The sequence below is a fragment of the Sebastes fasciatus genome, chromosome 16 (genome assembly GCF_043250625.1).
Source record: "Sebastes fasciatus isolate fSebFas1 chromosome 16, fSebFas1.pri, whole genome shotgun sequence".
Taxonomy (NCBI): domain Eukaryota; kingdom Metazoa; phylum Chordata; class Actinopteri; order Perciformes; family Sebastidae; genus Sebastes; species Sebastes fasciatus.
In genome coordinates, this window is record NC_133810.1 from 32,912,314 (window position 1) to 32,935,965 (window position 23,652).

The 23,652-nt window shown below is 42.0% G+C and overlaps 1 protein-coding gene across 1 annotated transcript; it reads right to left on the minus strand.

Annotated features, from left to right (window-relative positions):
• Window positions 1–8,626: 8,626 nt before the first annotated feature.
• Window positions 8,627–14,876, minus strand: nccrp1 (P1, F-box associated domain containing). The gene is made up of 6 exons (XM_074612273.1): window positions 14,685–14,876; window positions 12,650–12,730; window positions 12,464–12,560; window positions 11,172–11,267; window positions 9,177–9,315; window positions 8,627–9,096 (listed from the first exon to the last, which is right to left on the minus strand). Exons 1-6 carry the CDS (start codon window positions 14,824–14,826, stop codon window positions 8,926–8,928), a joined length of 726 nt encoding a protein of 241 aa, XP_074468374.1. The 5' UTR covers window positions 14,827–14,876; the 3' UTR covers window positions 8,627–8,925.
• Between the last annotated feature and the right edge of the window lie 8,776 nt (window positions 14,877–23,652).

A 23,652-nucleotide genomic window follows, 5' to 3' on the forward strand; every position in this document is an offset into this window, starting at 1 on the left:
CTCCACCTCTTCACCCCTCCACCTCTCCACCCCTCCACCTCTCCACCTCTCCACTCCTCCACCTCTCCACCCCTCCACCTCTTCACCCCTCCACCTCTTCACCCCTCCACCTCTTCACCCCTCCACCTCTCCACCCCTTCACCTCTCCACCTCTCCACCTCTCCAACCCCTCCACCTCTCCACCTCTCCACCCCTCCACCTCTCCACCTCTCCACCCCTCCACCTCTCCACCCCTTCACCTCTCCACCTCTCCACCTCTCCAACCCCTCCACCCCTTCACCTCTTCACCTCTCCACCCCTCCACCTCTCCACCCCTCCACCTCTCCACCCCTTCACCTCTCCACCTCTCCACCTCTCCAACCCCTCCACCTCTCCACCTCTCCACCCCTCCACCTCTCCACCTCTCCACCCCTCCACCTCTCCACCCCTCCACCTCTTCACCTCTCCACCTCTCCACCTCTCCACCCCTCCACCCCTCCACCTCTCCACCTCCCCGTCTGAGTTAACACATTAACACATTAACGGCTCATAATGTTCATTTACTGGATGACATCTCAAAACCACGCTGGAGCGACCTGACGGAAACTCACAGCATGGAAACAAAAACACTACATTTCCGTTCCACCTCTCCACCCCTCCACCTCTCCACCTCTCCACTCCTCCACCTCTCCACCCCTCCACCTCTTCACCCCTCCACCTCTTCACCCCTCCACCTCTCCACCTCTCCACTCCTCCACCTCTCCACCCCTCCACCTCTTCACCCCTCCACCTCTCCACCCCTCCACCTCTCCACCTCTCCACTCCTCCACCTCTCCACCCCTCCACCTCTTCACCCCTCCACCCCTCCACCTCTCCACCTCTCCACCTCTCCACTCCTCCACCTCTCCACCCCTCCACCTCTTCACCCCTCCACCTCTCCACCTCTCCACTCCTCCACCTCTTCACCCCTCCACCTCTCCACCCCTCCACCTCTCCACCTCTCCACTCCTCCACCTCTCCACCCCTCCACCTCTTCACCCCTCCACCTCTTCACCCCTCCACCTCTTCACCCCTCCACCTCTCCACCCCTCCACCTCTTCACCCCTCCACCTCTCCACCTCTCCACTCCTCCACCTCTCCACCCCTCCACCTCTTCACCCCTCCACCTCTCCACCTCTCCACTCCTCCACCTCTTCACCCCTCCACCTCTCCACCCCTCCACCTCTCCACCTCTCCACTCCTCCACCTCTCCACCCCTCCACCTCTTCACCCCTCCACCTCTTCACCCCTCCACCTCTTCACCCCTCCACCTCTCCACCCCTCCACCTCTTCACCCCTCCACCTCTCCACCTCTCCACCATGGCCGCTTGAACTCTGGTCAACGATGTAGTTCAGACCAACCAAATGTGCCGAGGCAGCCGGCAGGCCTGAACACACAATAGAGATAGATGAGGGAGTCAATGAAAACAAAACAGACCCCCACATGCACTAACTCTCCTCTCACACACACACACACACACACACACACACACAGACAGACAGGCTGGTAAATACAGTACGTACGCTGCTATAACCTCGACTTATACGACAGTTAAAGTTCCTGTTAGTAACTTGTTCCAGGTATAACTCATTGCTGGTCGGTGTCTCGTGGTCTCTCGTGTGTCTCATGGTCTCTCTTGTGTCTCATGGTCTCTCGTGTGTCTCATGGTCTCTCGTGTGTCTCATGGTCTCTCGTGTGCCTCATGGTCTCTCGTGTGTCTCCTGGTCTCTCGTGTGTCTCATGGTCTCTCGTGTGTCTCATGGTCTCTCTTGTGTCTCATGGTCTCTCGTGTGTCTCATGGTCTCTCGTGTGTCTCATGGTCTCTCGTGTGTCTCCTGGTCTCTCGTGTGTCTCCTGGTCTCTCGTGTGTCTCCTGGTCTCTCGTGTGTCTCATGGTCTCTCGTGTGTCTCATGGTCTCTCGTGTGTCTCATGGTCTCTCGTGTGTCTCATGGTCTCTCGTGTGTCTCCTGGTCTCTCGTGTGTCTCCTGGTCTCTCGTGTGTCTCCTGGTCTCTCGTGTGTCTCATGGTCTCTCGTGTGTCTCATGGTCTCTCGTGTGTCTCATGGTCTCTCGTGTGTCTCATGGTCTCTCTTGTGTCTCATGGTCTCTCGTGTGTCTCCTGGTCTCTCGTGTGTCTCCTGGTCTCTCGTGTGTCTCATGGTCTCTCTTGTGTCTCATGGTCTCTCGTGTGTCTCCTGGTCTCTCGTGTGTCTCATGGTCTCTCGTGTGTCTCATGGTCTCTCGTGTGTCTCCTGGTCTCTCGTGTGTCTCATGGTCTCGTGTGTCTCATGGTCTCTCGTGTGTCTCCTGGTCTCTCGTGTGTCTCATGGTCTCTCGTGTGTCTCATGGTCTCTCGTGTGTCTCATGGTCTCTCTTGTGTCTCATGGTCTCTCGTGTGTCTCCTGGTCTCTCGTGTGTCTCATGGTCTCTCGTGTGTCTCATGGTCTCTCGTGTGTCTCATGGTCTCTCGTGTGTCTCATGGTCTCGTGTGTCTCATGGTCTCTCGTGTGTCTCCTGGTCTCTCGTGTGTCTCATGGTCTCTCGTGTGTCTCATGGTCTCTCGTGTGTCTCATGGTCTCTCGTGTGTCTCATGGTCTCTCGTGTGTCTCCTGGTCTCTCGTGTGTCTCATGGTCTCTCGTGTGTCTCATGGTCTCGTGTGTCTCATGGTCTCGTGTGTCTCATGGTCTCTCGTGTGTCTCCTGGTCTCTCGTGTGTCTCATGGTCTCTCGTGTGTCTCATGGTCTCTCGTGTGTCTCCGCTGTTCAGACTCAGACTCCAACACAAACTCCAGTGAAGCACCAAAACCTCTTGGTTGTATCTGGTGAAGCTGTTAAACAGTGTTGGCCGCGGTCGGAGGACGCGGGGGAGACCGTAGCTTTGGTCTCCAGGACCGGAGTCTCTACTCCTCTGCTCCTCTGCTCCTCTGCCTGCCTTCACTCACACACCGCGCTCCTTCTCTCTCTCTCTCTCCACCTCTCACGTGCATGCTGCTCACTCCACACTGCAGAAGAGTTAGTTTAGCTCTGAGAATATCTAGTGAATGTTCAGTGGACGTTTGTGCAGAAATAACTGCTGCAGCTCCTCCAGACCAACAGAGGTTTCCCGTGTCTTGTGAAGTGACGGGGCTCCGCAGAGAGAAACGTTATCGTCTCCCCCGTTCCCTCCGGCCGCGGTCGGGAGGCTGAGGCGGGAAAAGCCAACACTAGGATCAGCATTGATTCATGGAGAGACCTTGGTCTGGTCAGCTAACATTACTGCCAAGCAGCTGAAATATAGAGTGATATTGTGCTTTTAGCTGACGTGTGTCTCCTCACTGTGTTGAGTGATGCTCCTTCATGTCTATGTAGAGCGAGCACAAGCGCCAGCAACAGGACGCTGACTTTAGTTGACTTAACGGACACAGGTGAAGCTGTTAACAACACATTTAGGATTCTGACTAACAGGCCCTTTAAACAAGGTGATAGAACCAGAAATGAACTACATGATGTCTCTGATCCTAACGATGTTCAGGATAGCAGCATTAAACATCTGTAATGATATGTATTAATGTAGTCAGTGTAACAGAGAGCCTTCCATCTCTATTGTAGGTCTTCTCTTCAGTATTAAACATCTGTAATGATATGTACTAATGTAGTCAGGGTAACAGAGAGCCTTCCATCTCTATTGTAGGTCTTCTCTTCAGTATTAAACATCTGTAATGATATGTACTAATGTAGTCAGGGTAACAGAGAGCCTTCCATCTCTACTGTAGGTCTTCTCTTCAGTATTAAACATCTGTAATGATATGTACTAATGTAGTCAGGGTAACAGAGAGCCTTCCATCTCTATTGTAGGTCTTCTCTTCAGTATTAAACATCTGTAATGATATGTACTAATGTAGTCAGGGTAACAGAGAGCCTTCCATCTCTATTGTAGGTCTTCTCTTCAGTATTAAACATCTGTAATGATATGTACTAATGTAGTCAGGGTAACAGAGAGCCTTCCATCTCTATTGTAGGTCTTCTCTTCCCTTCCACCAGGTGGATGAGGATCTGTCAGTAGGAGTCTGATGTGAGAGGAACGTGAGGTGTAGTATGGCTCTTTGTCCTGTTGCACCTGGGACGGCGAGCAGATCGGTGCCTGAACACAATGAAGCAGCGTTGGTTTACTGGAGCCGTCACCTACGTGGGGAGGGGGTTGCATTTCACTAAAGTGTCAGTGAGCTTTACTGGTGGACTGCTTGGATTTACCGTGTAAACCCCGACACACATATTGTCTTCCTGGTTCCTTAGACGGCACCAAAGACATGACGGACCTGAGACAGACACTGTTCTATAGAGCTGTCAATCACTATCTGTTCATAATGAACCTTAAAGGAGATCAGTCCAGTATTTAATCCTCTTATCAACATGGGAGTGGACTAATATGCTGCTTTATGTAAATATATGTATATATTTATTATTGTAAATCAATGAACAACACAGATCAATAACAGATATTGATCAGAAACCCTCACAGGTACTGCATTTAACATAAAACAATATGCTCCAATCATAACATGGCAAACTGCAGCCCAACAGGCAACAACAGCTGTCAGTGTGTCAGTGTGCTGACTTGACTATGACTTGCCCCAAACTGCATGTGATGATCATAAAGTGGGCATGTCTGTAAAGGGGAGACTCGTGGGTACCCAGAGAACCCATTTACATTCACACATCTGGAGGTCAGAGGTCAAGGGACCCCTTTGGAGATGGACATGACAGTTTGGAGCGTTATTTAACCTCTTCATGATAACGGTAGGTTATAATAACATTAAGTATATTTAAGATTAAGCATATTTAATATTAAGTATATTTAATATTATAACGGTAGGTTATAATAACATTAAGCATATTTAACATTAAGCATATTTAATATTAAGCATATTTAACATTAAGCATATTTAACATTAAGCATATTTAATATTATAACGGTAGGTTATAATAACATTAAGTATATAGATTTAATATTATATATTATATAATAAGGATATAACATTATAATAAAGTTATAGTGTGTTTTCACTCAGCCGTCAGCAGTGTCCCGGTATTCCCCGTTAATCACCTGTTCCTCGGTGGTTACCGGCTCTTTACGGTGCAGCTCTGCGGGTCTTCATCTCTTCTGAACGTCCTGAATCAGCCTCCCGGTTAAACCCGTCTGTACCGACCGACCCAGCTCAGTGAAGGCTCCGGTAACTGACCGGTGTTACGGTCTAACAGGCGACCCTGTTAACTGGCGCCTTTCAGCCGGATGAGTCTGTGGTTGCCGTAGTTACGGCAGCTGTTGAACGCAGGAAGGGAATACGTAGCTGTCCTCGTGACCGCCTCTTTGTTTAGTATTTCATTACAATGTTTAAACATATCTGAGACGCAGCAAGCAGCCAGATGAACTAGTGACCACACTGTGCGTGTACTTCACACCAGTAAGTGTCTGTTGATGTTGTTCTTGCTGTATTCACGTGGAAACGTTGAAGGTTGAAGATCTCGCATCAGCTGCACCATAAAGGAAATGTCTTCAAACCAAAAAGGCACTGGATTGAGAATTGACCCAGACAACAACACAGAAGTCAAACACTCAAGTTATCTTTATTCAGGAGAGGCCAACACATTTCACTTGTAGCCTGTTAGACCGTAACACCGGTTACCGGCTCCGGTGATGCTCCACGCGGAGGAGGAGGATGCCGTGCTGCCTTCAGGTGTCCTCGGCCGTTCCCGTTGTGAGGATGTAACAGCGACCTGTTGATGCTGCTTTAATGTTTTAATGATTCAGTTTGTGTTGGAGATAATAACAGAACCGGTAACCGGGGAGTTCTACCGGTAGTTCTAGTTCCAGCAGCTCGATGCTGTTTATACATATGTATATATAATATATATAATGTTTATACGCAACCAGCTGCAGCACCTGAAGGCAGCACACGCATGGGCCAGTGCGCAGCCGCAGAACGGACACACCTGAACACCTGTGATCACTGATCACTCATTATTGATCACCAATCACTGATTATTGATCACTGATCAATGATTATTGATTATTCATCACGGATTATTGATCACAGATTATTGATCTCTGATTATTGATCACTGATCACTGATTATTGATATCTGATTATTGAGCTCTGATCACTGATTATTGATCACTGATCAATGATTATTGATCACTGATTATTGATCACAGATTATTGACCACTGATTATTGATCACTGATCACTGATTATTGATTATTCATCACGGATTATTGATCACTGATTATTGATCACTGATTAATGATCACCGATCACTGATTATTGATCACTGATTATTGATCTCTGATCACTGATTATTGATCACGGATTATTGATCTCTGATCACAGATTTTTGATCACTGATTATTGATCTCTGATCACTGATTATTGATAACTGATCACTGATTATTGATCACTGATTATTGATTATTCATCACGGATTATTGATCACTGATTAATGATCACCGATCACTGATTATTGATCTCTGATCACTGATTATTGATTACTGATTATTGATCTCTGATCACTGATTATTGATTACTGATTATTGATATCTGATCACTGATTATTGATCACTGATCACTGATTATTGATCACTGATCCCTGATCTCTGATCACTGATTATTGATCACTGATTATTGATCACAGATTATTGACCACTGATAACTGATCACTGATTATTGATCACTGCTTTTGATTATTGATCACTGATTATTGAACACTGGTTATTGATCACTGCTTTTGATTATTGATCACTGATTATTGATTATTGATCACTGATCACTGATTATTGATCACTGATCACTGATTATTATTATCACTGATGGGAACATACTGATTTAATGTATGATGTTTTAAATGTGATTTTAATTTAAATTTTTTATTATGTGATTTTATGTATGATGTTTTATTATGTTTTTTTAATTATGATGTTTTATCATGTGATTTTAATTATGATGTTTTATTATGTGATTTTAATTATGATGTTGTGTTTTGTATTTTTTTTCTTTTCATAAAAGCCTAACCAGGGACAAGGTCTTCAAACTAGCTCCGGCTAGAAGTCCTGTATACGTTACATCGGTTGCACTTTAATTAAGTGAAACAGTGCCTACATGTATTGTCACTGTCAAATTAATAAATTAATTAAATAAAAATATAAACCTTTTTAAGAACAAATAGCAAAGTGAACATAGAAGAAAACCAGATAATATTGGGGTGAGGGGATATTGTTTTATATCTAAAATGCATGTATGTTTTCATACATTATATATGTGCAAAACAAATATGTTTGCCGCATATTCACCCTTAAAGTTCTCCATGTATACAGTATATGTGGGAAATAAATAGTATATGCACATATAGTTTACTGTATATATACTACATATCATTTAGCTTCTGTAATATAAATATTGTTTTTGAGACAATTATCTGAGATTAAATATCCATTTCAGTTATTCTTTTGTATTAATTGTGATATAACTATATATATAAACTGGAAAAACAAAGTTCGGAAACTTGTGTTTGATGGATTATTTCTCTGTTGTATCAATGCTAATGGTCATTGTATTTTACATCGTTGGAAAGCCTGTTTATTTACCTTCGCAATGATGTCCAACTTGTAAGGATCATGCATTTGTGGGATGAGCAGCACAGCTGATTATGTGGGTAACGCCAAAGAAAAATTTGCCAAAATGCTCCGTCAATGGTAAACAGTGTATTCTCCTGTTGGTGTTGACTCTTGATTTGAGTTGTTTGGTGGATTGGATGATTGAACTCTCTATCAGTAACAAGGAACAAACAAGACATATTGGCAATTTTATACTTTATTCATTGAATCCACCATCAGGAGCCTCAGTAGCGGTGGAAGATCCATACGCAGCCACAACAGCCTGGCACCTCCTCCTCATGCTGGTCACCAACCTGGTCACACACTGGCTGCAGAATCTCATCCTGATATCTAGCATTGAGTTCGCCTTCAATGATGACAAGCCTTGTTTTGCCAGTGAGGTAGATGCCCCCCCCCACACCATGACACTGTCCCCACCAAAAGCTGTTACTCCATCGGTTCAACAATCAGCATAGCGTTCTCCGCGTCGTCTCCATACTTTGACCCTGCCGTCCAACTTTGGCAGACGGAACCTGGACTCATCACTGAACATGACATTCCCCCACATGTTCAGGTTCCATTGTCTGTGTTGGAGACACCAGCGCCAACGGGCCTGACGGTGAAGGGCAGTCACTGCAGGCTTCCTGGTAGCCTTATGAGAATACACTGTTTACCATTGACAGAGCATTTTGGAACATTGTTCTTGGGCGCTACCCACATCATCAGCTGTGCTGCTCATCCCACAAATACATGATCCTTACAAATGTGACATCATTGTGAAGGTAAATAAACAGGCTTTCCAACGATGTAAAATACAATGACCATTAGCATTGATACAACAGAGAAATAATCCACCAAACACAAGTTTAACTACTTTGTTTTTCCAGTTTATATATATATATATCTATATAGATATATATATCTATATAGATATATATTCATGCATGTTGCACTGTTAGAAAGAAAATGAACCGTGAAATAAGAAAAATATGTTTTATTATTGCACAAAGCAGCATATAGTTTCTAAAAAACAACAAAGATAAATTCATTTCCCCCTTTATTTATTTATGTATTTATTGAAAACACCTTAAAAGCAAAATGCTAAATTTAATCATATTCAAATATTTACCCCAACAATCAGAATACAAAGTAGATAAAATGATTGATGATTGATTATGTTGATCTGGTTGGTTACGTGGAGCGCGTTAGCGACTGGCTCTGCAGGTCTCAGTAGGATTGACCCTATAGGAGCTGGAGGACTACACCCTAGGAGCTGGTCTAGCAGCTGGTCTTGGAGCTGGTCTTGGAGCTGGTTCTGGTCAGTCGGACCACCACGGAGCTGCCGGTGAACAGCGTTGGGTAGAACTCCCTCATGAACTTGTTCTTCAGGCGGTGCAGGAAGTGGACGTATCTGACCCCGGGTCCATATCCAGAGAACACGTGTGACACCTGCAGGCCAACAGAGAGACGGTCAGTCAGTGAACCTTCAGTCACAGGTAGATACTAGACTACCTGTCTCAGTAACTGACCTCCTTCCAGGTGTGGGAGTAGTTGCTGAGCTCCTCGGTGGGGCTGACGGAGTGCTCTGAGATCACGGTGGTCTTGTCTGCAGCCAGCAGCTTCACATGCAGCTGGTAGATGGACTCATGCAGCTGAGTCTCCTCGTACCTGACACACAGATATTATATATATATATATTAATAAGTTTATCATACTAAACGGTCCTCTGGTGAGTTGACAGATGGCAGCACATTAAATACACAGAATATATATATATATATATATATATATATAATATGATAATAATAATCAGGGCTGTCAAATGCTAATTTGTTTTGACACCACTAATTTATTAACAGAACTTTTGATTTTGGGTTGTAGCGCCTCAGTTTTAAAGCTAGAGTGAAGATATACTGGTATCATCTTAAACTAGAGAACCTGATGAATCCATCAGTACCAACCAGGTCATACCACTACTACTACTACTGCTACTGCTACTGCTACTGCTACTACTACTACTACTACCACTACCACTACTACTGCTACTGCTACTACTGCTACTACTACTACTACTGCTACTACTGCCACTGCCACTGCCGCTGCCGCTACCGCTACCGCTACCACTACCACTACTACTACTACTACCACTACCACTGCCACTGCCACTGCTACTACTACTACTACTACTACCACTGCCACTGCCACTGCCACTGCTACTACTGCCACTGCCACTGCCACTGCCACTACTACTACTACCACTACCACTGCCACTGCCACTGCCACTGCTACTACTACTGCTACTGCCACTGCCACTGCCACTGCCACTGCTACTGCTACTACTACTACTACTACTACTACTGCTACTGCTACTGCTACTGCTACTACTACTACTGCTACTGCTACTGCTACTGCTACTACTGCTACTGCTACTGCTGCTACTGCTACTGCTACTGCTACTGCTGCTACTGCTACTACTACTGCTACTACTACTACTACTACTACTACCACTACTACTACTACTGCTACTACTGCTACTACTACTACTACTACTACTGTACTACTACTACTACTGCTACTACTACTACTACTACTACTACTACTACTACTACTACTACTACTACTACTACTACTACTACTACTACTACTACTGCTACTACTGCTACTACTGCTACTGGTCCCTTGACCTCTGACCTCCAGATCAGTGAATGTAAATGGGTTCTATGGGTACCCTCGAGTCTCCCCTTTACAGACATGCCCACTTTATGATCATCACATGCAGTTTGGGGCAAGTCATAGTCAAGTCAGCACACTGACACACTGACAGCTGTTGTTGCCTGTTGGGCTGCAGTTTGCCATGTTATGATTGGAGCATATTGTTTTATGCTAAATGCAGTACCTGTGAGGGTTTCTGGATCAATATCTGTTATTGATTTGTGTTGTTCATTGATTTACAATAATAAATATATACATACATTTACATAAAGCAGCAGATTAGTCCACTCCCATGTTGATAAGAGGATTAAATATTTCACATTGTACATTTTGAAGAGATAAAAAAAGTGCCATTAGATTGTTATTAATGGTGATTATCTGTGGACGATTCAGCATATATGAGCAATTCCCAAATAAGTTTCCAATCATAAGTTAACAGGTGAATAACATAATTACCTTATTATTAATGGGTTTAAATTGGAGCCTTGGAATTAATTAATTAATACCAGATGACAAAGTGACTTCTCTGTTTAATAAAGTTTGACCAAACAGTGGATGGATATGGATAATAATATATATGTATAATTTATAATATACATTATGAAAGCCAGACAGCCGTCCACGCCTGGACTGTTCAACGTTTTACGAGGTGAACCTAAATGACGCGTGTACTAATGCACGTGATTGTGAAACATGTTCCGTACACAGTGTCATCTACTGTGTGTGTGTGTGTGTGCACCAACCGAGCTGATAAGACCGCGATGATAAGTGATCACACATGGGGGGGGAGGGAGAGGTGCTCATTAACCCACCAGTCCTGGACGAGTATTTCAGGCTGATAATCATCCAGCAGCTCCTCCCAGAGTCCCTCTGCCTTCAGGTCCACCAGCTGCTCCATGGAGAACCAGCTGAAGACGACACCACAGAGTCACTTTTCATTTATTCATTTATTTAATTTAACCTTTATTTAACCAGGAAGTCCCCTTGAGATTAAAATCTCTTTTTTGAGGAATACCTGGCCAAGATGGCACACCATTACAAAGTTACAACAGTTATACAGTGGAGCACGTTAAAACAGACAAAAGACAACAGATACATAACACAAAATCCAGTTTAGGAAAAGCAACTCTTCAGTTACACAGTTCTTAATCAGAGCTTTGAACTCTCCCAGGGAGACAAAATCATGAAGATGTAGTGTGTTCTGAAGGTTATTCCAAGACCAGAAAGCTGCTCTACCAAGTTCCGATTAAATCCTCGGTACCCGATGATACTCTGTCAATGGCGTCCCCTCCTAAGGTATGAATGCCAACATTGTCTGAGATCTGGGAGCGAGCTCAGGAAAAGATCATGAATTTGTTTTTTTTAAGCATTCAGAACCAATTTTAGACCATAATATAATAATATAATATATAATATAAAATAATAATGAGGCCTGCAGCTGTTGAAAGGCAGGCTGGAGCTCATTAACAGCCTGACTCAGAGAAGAGGCAACTGAGTAGACTCTTGTATCATCTGCATAAAGATGCACCTTTGCTGTAAGTATGTCCTTTCCAATGTTATTTATAAAAATAGAAAATAAGACAGGGGCTAGAATTGAACCTTTGGGGACTCCTTTAGAAATCCCCCTGAAGCTTGACTTGTGACCATCTGTATATACACACTGGGTTCTATCTGCAAGGTAGTTTCTGAACCGCCCACACCGACATCACTGAGTCTACCCAGCAGCAGCTCATGGTCGACAGAATCAAATGCCTTGGACAAGCACTACTGTCAGGATATTGCGACTGTTTTAAAAAATAACTTTTATTAATCATATTTGCTCCATTTCTACCCACTGCAGCTGTTAGTCAGTAGTTATAACCAGCTGTTTAGTAAACATCTGGTCTCAGGTAACATCTGGTCTCAGGTAACATCTGATCCCAGGTAACATCTGGTCTCAGGTAACATCTGATCTCAGGTAACATCTGGTCTCAGGTAACATCTGGTCTCAGGTAACATCTGGTCTCAGGTAACATCTGATCCCAGGTAACATCTGATCTCAGGTAACATCTGATCTCAGGTAACATCTGATCTCAGGTAACATCTGATCTCAGGTAAGACCCACCTGTATTGAGGCATCTCACAGACCACAGCACCTGCTGGGATGCCGCTGGTATCGTAGGGGAGGACTTCGGTGTTCGTGGTCCAGCCGCTGAAGTCGCCTGTAAAATGAAGAGAAATGATTCCCTGACTTTATAAAACTTCATTAATATCTGAGGTGTTCATTCACTGATCTGTCTCTGTCTCTCACCGTCAGGCTGGAAACGTGGAGGTCCACGTGATGGTACCTGAGGCAGGTCAGGTTCAGGAGGAGGGGTGTCCTGACTCAGACCTGTGTGGGGATTAAGACAAAGAGACACCTGTAACTGGATCCACACCTACTGGAGCCGCCGTAATCCCACTGTACATATCACAGAATATACAGTATCTGGGTCTGTGCCAGGTCACTGGGTGTGTCTCTGAGTGAAGAACACACACTTTAAAGTATTAGTCATTAAACTCATGATAAATCTACAGTATATATCTCTGTGACAGGGTCACAGGGTCACTGGGTGTGTCTCTGTGTGAAGAACACACACTTTAAGCCTCAGTCAGCAGCTCACAAAGCTTTAAAGTGTTAGTCATTAAAGTCAGAAAGTTTCCATTGTAGTTCAGTTTGAGGTCGTTGAGTCCAACTTTTCAACTTGAATTCTTTTTCCCCATCAAACACAGTGGTTCAACCCAATGATCTGGGTCCACTTGTTCCTTTATATAATCTTTTAATCTAATGTTTAATGTATTGTTAATGTAGGTATAGGTACAGCCTACAACCATCTATTAATGCTTCCAGGCAACCACCAACACAGAAACCTCTCTTCTTCTTCTTCTTCTCACCCTCACCGAGCTTTTCCTCCTCACCAGGAGGATCGGACCAACATCTTCTATAATAATAATAATAAGCAATACATCTATAAGATAAGAGATAAGATATTCCTTTATTAATAATATAATAAATATATCTATAAGATAAGAGATAAGATATTCCTTTATTAATAATATAATAAATATATATATAAGATAAGAGATAAGATATTCCTTTATTAATAATAATAAATACATCAATAAGATAAGAGATAAGATATTCCTTTATTAATAATAATAAATACATCAATAAGATAAGACATAAGATACACTGAACCTCAACACCAAACCAGGAAGAGCAGTGAAGACACAGAAACCCCCTCAGGACAGGGAGTGGATTCTGGCAGCATTACACATCTGTAAGGTTGCACAAAGCTGCTGACAGATGTTGAAAACAGACATGAGGAAGTCTGACTCAACTGACTCAACGGTAACTGAAGAACAGCCTGCTGACTATGAACAGCACTCAGAACTAATACAGAACTAATACAGAACTAATACACAACTAATACACAACTAATACACAACTAATACACAACTAATACACAACTAATACACAACTAATACATATTAATAATAGTATATTAAAGTCTTGGTTATAAAACACTGAAACTGCTTCAGAATCAGTTCAAGGAATCAAAACGGAACTTTGAAAACAGCCAAACTCAAGTTACTGTAACAGGTAGCTCCACTAGGATCCACTAACATCTGGATCAGTACTGTAACAGGTAGCTCCACTAGGATCCACTAACATCTGGATCAGTACTGTAACAGGTAGCTCCACTAGGATCCACTAACATCTGGATCAGTACTGTAACAGGTAGCTCCACTAGGATCCACTAACATCTGGATCAGTACTGTAACAGGTAGCTCCACTAGGCTCCACTAACATCTGGATCAGTACTGTAACAGGTAGCTCCACTAGGATCCACTAACATCTGGATCAGTACTGTAACAGGTAGCTCCACTAGGCTCCACTAACATCTGGATCAGTACTGTAACAGGTAGCTCCACTAGGCTCCACTAACATCTGGATCAGTACTGTAACAGGTAGCTCCACTAGGCTCCACTAACATCTGGATCAGTACTATAACAGGTAGCTCCACTAGGATCCACTAACATCTGGATCAGTACTGTAACAGGTAGCTCCACTAGGATCCACTAACATCTGGATCAGTACTATAACAGGTAGCTCCACTAGGATCCACTAACATCTGGATCAGTACTATAACAGGTAGCTCCACTAGGATCCACTAACATCTGGATCAGTACTATAACAGGTAGCTCCACTAGGCTCCACTAACATCTGGATCAGTACTGTAGTTAAACCTCTCTGGATCAGAACCGAGCAGCTGTTTCTACCAGTGTGTGTTGGTTCTGGGTACCGTGAGGTGCAGGGTTCTTCAGCAGGTTCCTCCCCAGCGGTTTGGACTCAAACAGAGACTTCCAGTCCAGGTGGTCCGGCAGTGGAGCGCCCTGCAGAGTCCACTCAGCCTCACACCTCTTCTTCCACTCAGCTGCAGACATGGTGACTGAACACTGACTGCTCCAGGAAGTCAGAGAGGGGTTATAATAGTCTGGTAGTCTGAGCTCCAGGCCACACCCCCCTGCAGTGTTGCAATAACAGCATGGCTGCTGCTCTCTGGATCTCTTAAAGGAACAGTAAACTACTTTAATACTTTAATAGTGAGACGACATGTCAACAGAGGAGATTCATCAGGACTCAGGACTCAGGACTCAGGACTCAGGACTCAGGACACATCCTCCTGCAGCGGAGCCTCAGAGCCTCAGTTTCAGATGTACGCATCCACAGTACCAAAACTCTTATCAATAATAATAATAATAATAATAATAATAATCTTTATTTGTATAGCACCTTTCTAAACATAGTTTCAAAGTGTTTGCACAGATACAATGAAATACAGACAAAATAAAAACAACAATAAAAGAACAAAACATAAAGACCAAATAATGAGAAAGTAAAACCTGTAACCAGCGGTACTGGATCAATGTGAGGTGGGGAAAGGTGCACCAAGCTGTTGCCTTACAGAGTTACAAAAGCTTTTAATAAAAATGGGTTTCTAAAAGAGATTTAAAATTGTTAATAGAGCCGGGTAACCTGAGGTCCTGAGGTCCGCTGGTCCACAGTCTGGGGGGCATTGATGGAAAAGGTCCTGAGGTCCGCTGGTCCACAGTCTGGGGGGCATTGATGGAAAAGGTCCTGAGGTCCGCTGGTCCACAGTCTGGGGGGCATTGATGGAAAAGGTCCTGAGGTCCGCTGGTCCACAGTCTTGGGGACATTGATGGAAAAGGTCCTGAGGTCCGCTGGTCCACAGTCTGGGGGGCATTGATGGAAAAGGTCCTGAGGTCCGCTGGTCCACAGTCTGGGGGGACATTGATGGAAAAGGCCCCGTCACCCTTAGACACCAGCCCAGACCTGCAGGTAGAGCCAGTAGAGCCAAGTCGGAGGACCTCAGGTTACACGGTGGCACGTAGGGTGTAAGGAGCTCAGGGATGTATCTTGGTGTCAAACCATGCAGAGCTTTAAAAGTGAATAATAAAATCAATTCTAAATTTGGCAGGCAGCCGGTGAAGTGCAGCTAAAACCGGAGTGATGTGCTCTAATCTCCTCGTACCCGTAATCAGTCTAGCAGACGTGTTTATAGTTGCAGGCGATGTAATGAAGTTTGGCTGCCAACATTAAAATAACAGTCCACCTTTCTACCCTTTAATAACATTAAAGTTGTGTATATTGTAATAAATGAAGGATATTTGATAACCCTTCATCTATAACAGCTGCTAACTGTGTTGGATTGGTTTAGTCACATTAATATTGTGTTTTAAACCTTTTTTAAATAAATGTTTGTGGATTATACACGTTTGTCTCTTTAATGTAAATAATACCAACCGCTGTCTTCAAGAACTCCAAAATCCTTCAACCTTTACCATCTATTGATTTGGAGATTCTTTGTTATTAATATAATTATTAATCAGAGTTCCAAATAGATAGTTTAGTTTACTTTATGAGACTTATTCATGAGACTACATTAATCTGCTATCGTTTTCTCTTTGTTTCAAAGAGTGGTGCCCTGAGGATGATTTAATATACATTAAATCACATTATGCAATATAATTATTAATTATCTTGATAATTAGTGTTAGTATTAGTGTTAGTCAGTAAACTCAAGGTCACAGGGTCACTGGGTGTTGAACATACAGTATCTATCTACTGGGTCTGTGCCGGGTCACTGGGTGTGTCTCTGTGTTAGTATTAGTATTAGTCATTAAACTCGTGATGAATCTACAGTATATATCTCTGTGACAGGGTCACAGGGTCACTGGGTGTGTCTCTGTGTGAAGAACACACACTTTAAGCCTCAGTCAGCAGCTCACAAAGCTTTAAAGTGTTAGTCATTAAAGTCAGAAAGTTTCCATTGTAGTTCAGTTTGAGGTCGTTGAGTCCAACTTTTCAACTTGAATTCTTTTTCCCCATCAAACACAGTGGTTCAACCCAATGATCTGGGTCCACTTGTTCCTTTATATAATCTTTTAATCTAATGTTTAATGTATTGTTAATGTAGGTATAGGTACAGCCTACAACCATCTATTAATGCTTCCAGGCAACCACCAACACAGAAACCTCTCTTCTTCTTCTTCTTCTCACCCTCACCGAGCTTTTCCTCCTCACCAGGAGGATCGGACCAACATCTTCTATAATAATAATAATAAGCAATACATCTATAAGATAAGAGATAAGATATTCCTTTATTAATAATATAATAAATATATCTATAAGATAAGAGATAAGATATTCCTTTATTAATAATATAATAAATGCATCAATACGATAAGACATAAGATATTCCTTTATTAATAATAATAAATACATCAATAAGATAAGACATAAGATACACTGAACCTCAACACCAAACCAGGAAGAGCAGTGAAGACACAGAAACCCCCTCAGGACAGGGAGTGGATTCTGGCAGCATTACACATCTGTAAGGTTGCACAAAGCTGCTGACAGATGTTGAAAACAGACATGAGGAAGTCTGACTCAACTGACTCAACGGTAACTGAAGAACAGCCTGCTGACTATGAACAGCACTCAGAACTAATACAGAACTAATACAGAACTAATACACAACTAACACACAACTAATACACAACTAATACACAACTAATACACAACTAATACACAACTAATACATATTAATAATAGTATATTAAAGCATTGGGTTATAAAACACGGAAAATTATGGAACTGGAGAATTATATTGAATAATATGATTTAATGCATATTAAATCATATTATTCATTATAATTAATAATGATCTTGATAATGTTTGTGATCTGCATTGATTTGATTGTAGAGTTGGAAATGGGATGTAAATATATAAATAACCACGTCTAAAGCAGTCTCTCTCTCAGTGAAGGGCAGCGTCCACATACACAGCTAAGACTGTCTAATGTCTCCATCTGGTGGATCCCTGCAGTATGTTTAACAGCAGTATGTTTAACAGCAGTATGTTTAACAGCAGTACGTTGAACAGCAGTACGTTGAACAGCAGTAGGTTGAACAGCAGTATGTTTAACAGCAGTATGTTGAACAGCAGTATGTTTAACAGCAGTATGTCGAACAGCAGTATGTCGAACAGCAGTATGTCGAACAGCAGTATGTTTAACAGCAGTACGTTGAACAGCAGTATGTTGAACAGCAGTAGGTTGAACAGCAGTATGTTGAACAGCAGTATGTTGAACAGCAGTATGTTTAACAGCAGTATGTTTAACAGCAGTATGTTTAACAGCAGTATGTTGAACAGCAGTATGTTTAACAGCAGTATGTCGAACAGCAGTATGTCGAACAGCAGTATGTCGAACAGCAGTATGTTTAACAGCAGTACGTTGAACAGCAGTATGTTGAACAGCAGTAGGTTGAACAGCAGTATGTTGAACAGCAGTATGTTGAACAGCAGTATGTTTAACAGCAGTATGTTGAACAGCAGTATGTTTAACAGCAGTATGTTGAACAGCAGTATGTCTAACAGCAGTATGTCGAACAGCAGTATGTCGAACAGCAGTATGTCGAACAGCAGTATGTCTAACAGCAGTACGTTGAACAGCAGTATGTTGAACAGCAGTAGGTTGAACAGCAGTATGTTGAACAGCAGTATGTTGAACAGCAGTATGTTTAACAGCAGTATGTTGAACAGCAGTATGTTTAACAGCAGTATGTCGAACAGCAGTATGTCGAACAGCAGTATGTCGAACAGCAGTACGTCTAACAGCAGTACGTTGAACAGCAGTACGTTGAACAGCAGTATGTTTAACAGCAGTACGTTGAACAGCAGTAGGTTGAACAGCAGTATGTTGAACAGCAGTATGTTGAACAGCAGTATGTTTAACAGCAGTATGTTGAACAGCAGTATGTTGAACAGCAGTATGTTGAACAGCAGTACGTTGAACAGCAGTAGGTTGAACAGCAGTATGTTGAACAGCAGTATGTTGAACAGCAGTATGTTTAACAGCAGTATGTTGAACAGCAGTATGTTGAACAGCAGTATGTTGAACAGCAGTATGTTGAACAGCAGTATGTTTAACAGTCAACAGGAAACTCAACTTCACACATTACACAGATTTATTACCGGAGCGTTTGAGGAGCTGAACAGATGGATTGCATTTTTTAGAAGTAGCTCTAATGAGTTTCGTAATTTCAGCATATGTTCTTTTGTTGCAGCAGTTACTTAGTGACAAATAATAATATACTGCTCATAAATGTAACATAGAAAGTAATCCGTCCGCTCTGCTTTAATACTGCCAGTCAGCACAACTACCGCTCAACAACATCACAGAAGCTCATCCCCAGCATTATCCTTGCAATGTTTGGGTTGTGTCCACATGGTCGTATGTATACGTATATACATATATATATCCACATGGTCGTATGTATACGCATATACATATATATATCCACATGGTCGTATGTATACGCATATACATATACCACCGGTGATTGTGACCAAGCGCTCACTGAAAAACTTTGACAATCAGGCCTTCCTGCAAGATGTTGCAGCTGCAAACTGGGAAAGAATCAATCTTATCCCCTCAGTGGAAGATGCCTGGTCTTATTTCAAAAACACCTTTAGCCTAATCATTGAGAAACACGCCCCATTGAAACGATTCCGGACGAAGAATCGCTACAGCCCCTGGTTCAGTCACGATTTGGCGGCTCTGATCCGCCTAAAAAACACCTCATGGCGGAGAGCGAGGTCTTCTCAGTCTGCTGCCGACTGGCTGGCCTTCAGACAATGCAGGAACAAAACAACACAGGCGATCAGGAAAGCTAAAATCAGTCATTTCAAAGAAGAATTCTCAGCCAGTGGCTCTGATGCCAAGAAATTTTGGAAAACAGTCAAATCCATGGAAAACAAACTTGCTTCTCCGCATCTACCCACTTCTTTGATTTTTGATGACATTGTTGTTACTGATAAACAACGCATGGCCACACACTTCAACCAACATTTCGTGAACTCATCTAATTTCTTTGGTGCAGCTGCCCCTGAAACAGATTCATCTAACACTCCCACTTCATCACCCAGCGTTAACAGCTTCTCCCTTCAACCTGTTAAGGTTTCGGAAGTCCTGGATGAACTCATTAAGTTAGATTCAAACAAGTCAGCTGGATCTGATGGGCTTGACCCTGTGTTTTTAAAATCAGCCGCTCATATTATTGCTTCCCCTATTACAAGCCTGTTCAACCTGTCATTTCATCTGTCTGTTTTCCCCCCTGACTGGAAATCGGCTACGATTCTCCCCCTCTTTAAAGGAGGCTCTGGCTCTGACCCGAACTGCTACAGGCCGATTTCCATTTTGCCCTGTCTGGCCAAAGTCATAGAGAAACTGGTACATAAACAACTAATTCACTTCATTGACTTAAATCATATTTTGTCTGACCTGCAGTCTGGGTTTAGGAAAGGCCACGGATGTACCACCGCTACACTGAAGGTCCTTGATGATGTCATCACCGCCATGGACAACAAACAGACTTGTGTAGCTGCCTTTATAGACCTAGCCAAGGCTTTTGACTCGGTCAACCATAACATTCTCCTGCAAAGACTTACCAGCATTGGCTTGTCCAGTAGATGTTGCAACTGGTTTGCTAGCTACCTGGCTGATCGTGTCCAGCGGGTGAAGACCGAAAACATCATGTCTGAACCTCTTACCATCTCTAAAGGTGTGCCTCAAGGCTCCATCTTAGGCCCTATTTTGTTCTCCATTTATATTAACGATGTAGCCAAAGCTGCTGGAAATTCCAGGATTCATCTGTATGCTGATGACACCATCATATATTCAGCTGGTCCCTCACTCCACTCTGCTGTGTCCACTCTTCAACAAAGCCTCACCTCCATCCAACAGTCTTTCCACAACCTCCACCTGCTCCTCAACTCCAAAAAGACCAAATGTATGCTGTTTGACCGGAAAAACCTCATCATCCCCAGCCCTCCCAAGATCTACAGTGCTGATGGCTCGGAGCTGGAGTTTGTCAGCTCCTACAAATACCTTGGCTTCTGGTTGGACTCATCTCTCTCATTTAACACACACATCAATAACCTTCTGGCTAAAGTCAAAGCTAGACTGGGTTTCCTGTATCGAAACAAGGCCTCCTTCACACACTCTGCCAAATTCACCCTTGTGAAAATGACCATCCTTCCTCTATTTGACTACGGCGATATAATTTATAAAATGGCATCAAAGACCACCCTCAGAAAACTGGACACACTCCACCACTCAGCAATCCGTTTTGCCACATGTGCACCCTTCACCACCCACCACTGTGATCTTTACAGATTGGTGGATTGGCCCTCCCTTCACACCAGGCGGCTACAACACTGGCTGCTCTTGGTCTACAAATCCATTTTGGGAATGACCCCTCGCTACCTCTCCAATCTTCTGCACATTTCCGACAGCAATCGCCGTTTAAGATCCAGTGACTTCATAAGGCTCATCATTCCAAAAGTCCGTACTGTGTTTGGTCATAACTCCTTTCATTTTGCCGCTGCAAATGACTGGAACTCACTACAAAACACGCTCAAACTAACAGCTCTCACCTCTCTCAACATGTTCAAACAAAAGCTGCAACAAGTCATAGTTGACTGCTGTACTTGCTGACCAGCCCTCACTTCTCTCTCTCCCTTCCATTTTCACAAAGTACATCCAGTAATCTGCCTTTTTTTTTTTTTTAACATAGTGTTTGTTAATTTACCTATGCTGTTTTTAGCCATTTTCTCATGTATTTGTCATACTGTATTGTATCTGTGCTGTTTGTGTCACTTGTGTGGACTGTGCTACTGCCTCTTGGCCAGGTCATCATTGTAAATGAGAATTGGTTCTCAATTGATTTTACCTGGTTAAATAAAGGTCAAATAAAATAAAAAAATATATACACATGGTCGTATGTATACGTATATACATATATATATCCACATGGTCGTATGTATACGCATATACATATATATATCCACATGGTCGTATGTATACGCATATACATATATATATACACATGGTCGTATGTATACGTATATACATATATATATCCACATGGTCGTATGTATACGTATATACATATATATATACACATGGTCGTATGTATACGCATATACATATATATATCCACATGGTCGTATGTATACGCATATACATATATATATCCACATGGTCGTATGTATACGTATATACATATATATATACACATGGTCGTATGTATACGCATATACATATATATATACACATGGTCGTATGTATACGTATATACATATATATATCCACATGGTCGTATGTATACGTATATACATATATATATCCACATGGTCGTATGTATACGTATATACATATATATATACACATGGTCGTATGTATACGTATATACATATATATATCCACATGGTCGTATGTATACGCATATACATATATATATCCACATGGTCGTATGTATACGTATATACATATATATATACACATGGTCGTATGTATACGCATATACATATATATATCCACATGGTCGTATGTATACGCATATACATATATATATACACATGGTCGTATGTATACGTATATACATATATATATCCACATGGTCGTATGTATACGTATATACATATATATATACACATGGTCGTATGTATACGCATATACATATATATATCCACATGGTCGTATGTATACGTATATACATATATATATACACATGGTCGTATGTATACGCATATACATATATATATCCACATGGTCGTATGTATACGTATATACATATATATATACACATGGTCGTATGTATACGCATATACATATATATATACACATGGTCGTATGTATACGTATATACATATATATATCCACATGGTCGTATGTATACGTATATACATATATATATACACATGGTCGTATGTATACGCATATACATATATATATCCACACGGTCGTATGTATACGCATATACATATATATATCCACATCGTCGTATGTATACATATATACATATATATATACACATGGTCGTATGTATACGTATATACATATATATATCCACATGGTCGTATGTATACGTATATACATATATATATACACATGGTCGTATGTATACGCATATACATATATATATCCACATGGTCGTATGTATACGTATATACATATATATATCCACATGGTCGTATGTATACGTATATACATATATATATACACATGGTCGTATGTATACGTATATACATATATATATCCACACGGTCGTATGTATACGCATATACATATATATATCCACACGGTCGTATGTATACGCATATACATATATATATCCACATGGTCGTATGTATACGTATATACATATATATATACACATGGTCGTATGTATACGTATATACATATATATATCCACATGGTCGTATGTATACGTATATACATATATATATCCACATGGTCGTATGTATACGTATATACATATATATATCCACATGGTCGTATGTATACGTATATACATATATATATACACATGGTCGTATGTATACGTATATACATATATATATACACATGGTCGTATGTATACGTATATACATATATATATCCACATGGTCGTATGTATACGTATATACATATATATATCCACATGGTCGTATGTCCCTTTGGATAAAAGCGTCAGCTAAAAGAAACGTGATGAAATGTAAAGTGTTCCACGTGATGTCTAAAGGTTATCTATGGGATAATAAAGTGTTGTTTCAACCCCGAGCACTTTCACTTGTTCAGATCAGGATGATCAAGATGTCAGGGGAACGGGGAACGGCAAGCGATTGAAAGGGAGAGGGG

Bases quoted from the DNA above. Each gene is read 5' to 3' on its own strand.
- nccrp1 (XM_074612273.1), bottom strand. From the start codon at position 14,826: ATGTCTGCAGCTGAGTGGAAGAAGAGGTGTGAGGCTGAGTGGACTCTG. The intron at 12,731-14,684 runs GTACCCAGAACC...ATCCCCACACAG, and splicing joins GAAGAACCCTGCACCTCACG to GTCTGAGTCAGGACACCCCT. The intron at 11,268-12,463 runs GTGGGTCTTACC...TGTCGTCTTCAG, and splicing joins TGTGAGATGCCTCAATACAG to CTGGTTCTCCATGGAGCAGC.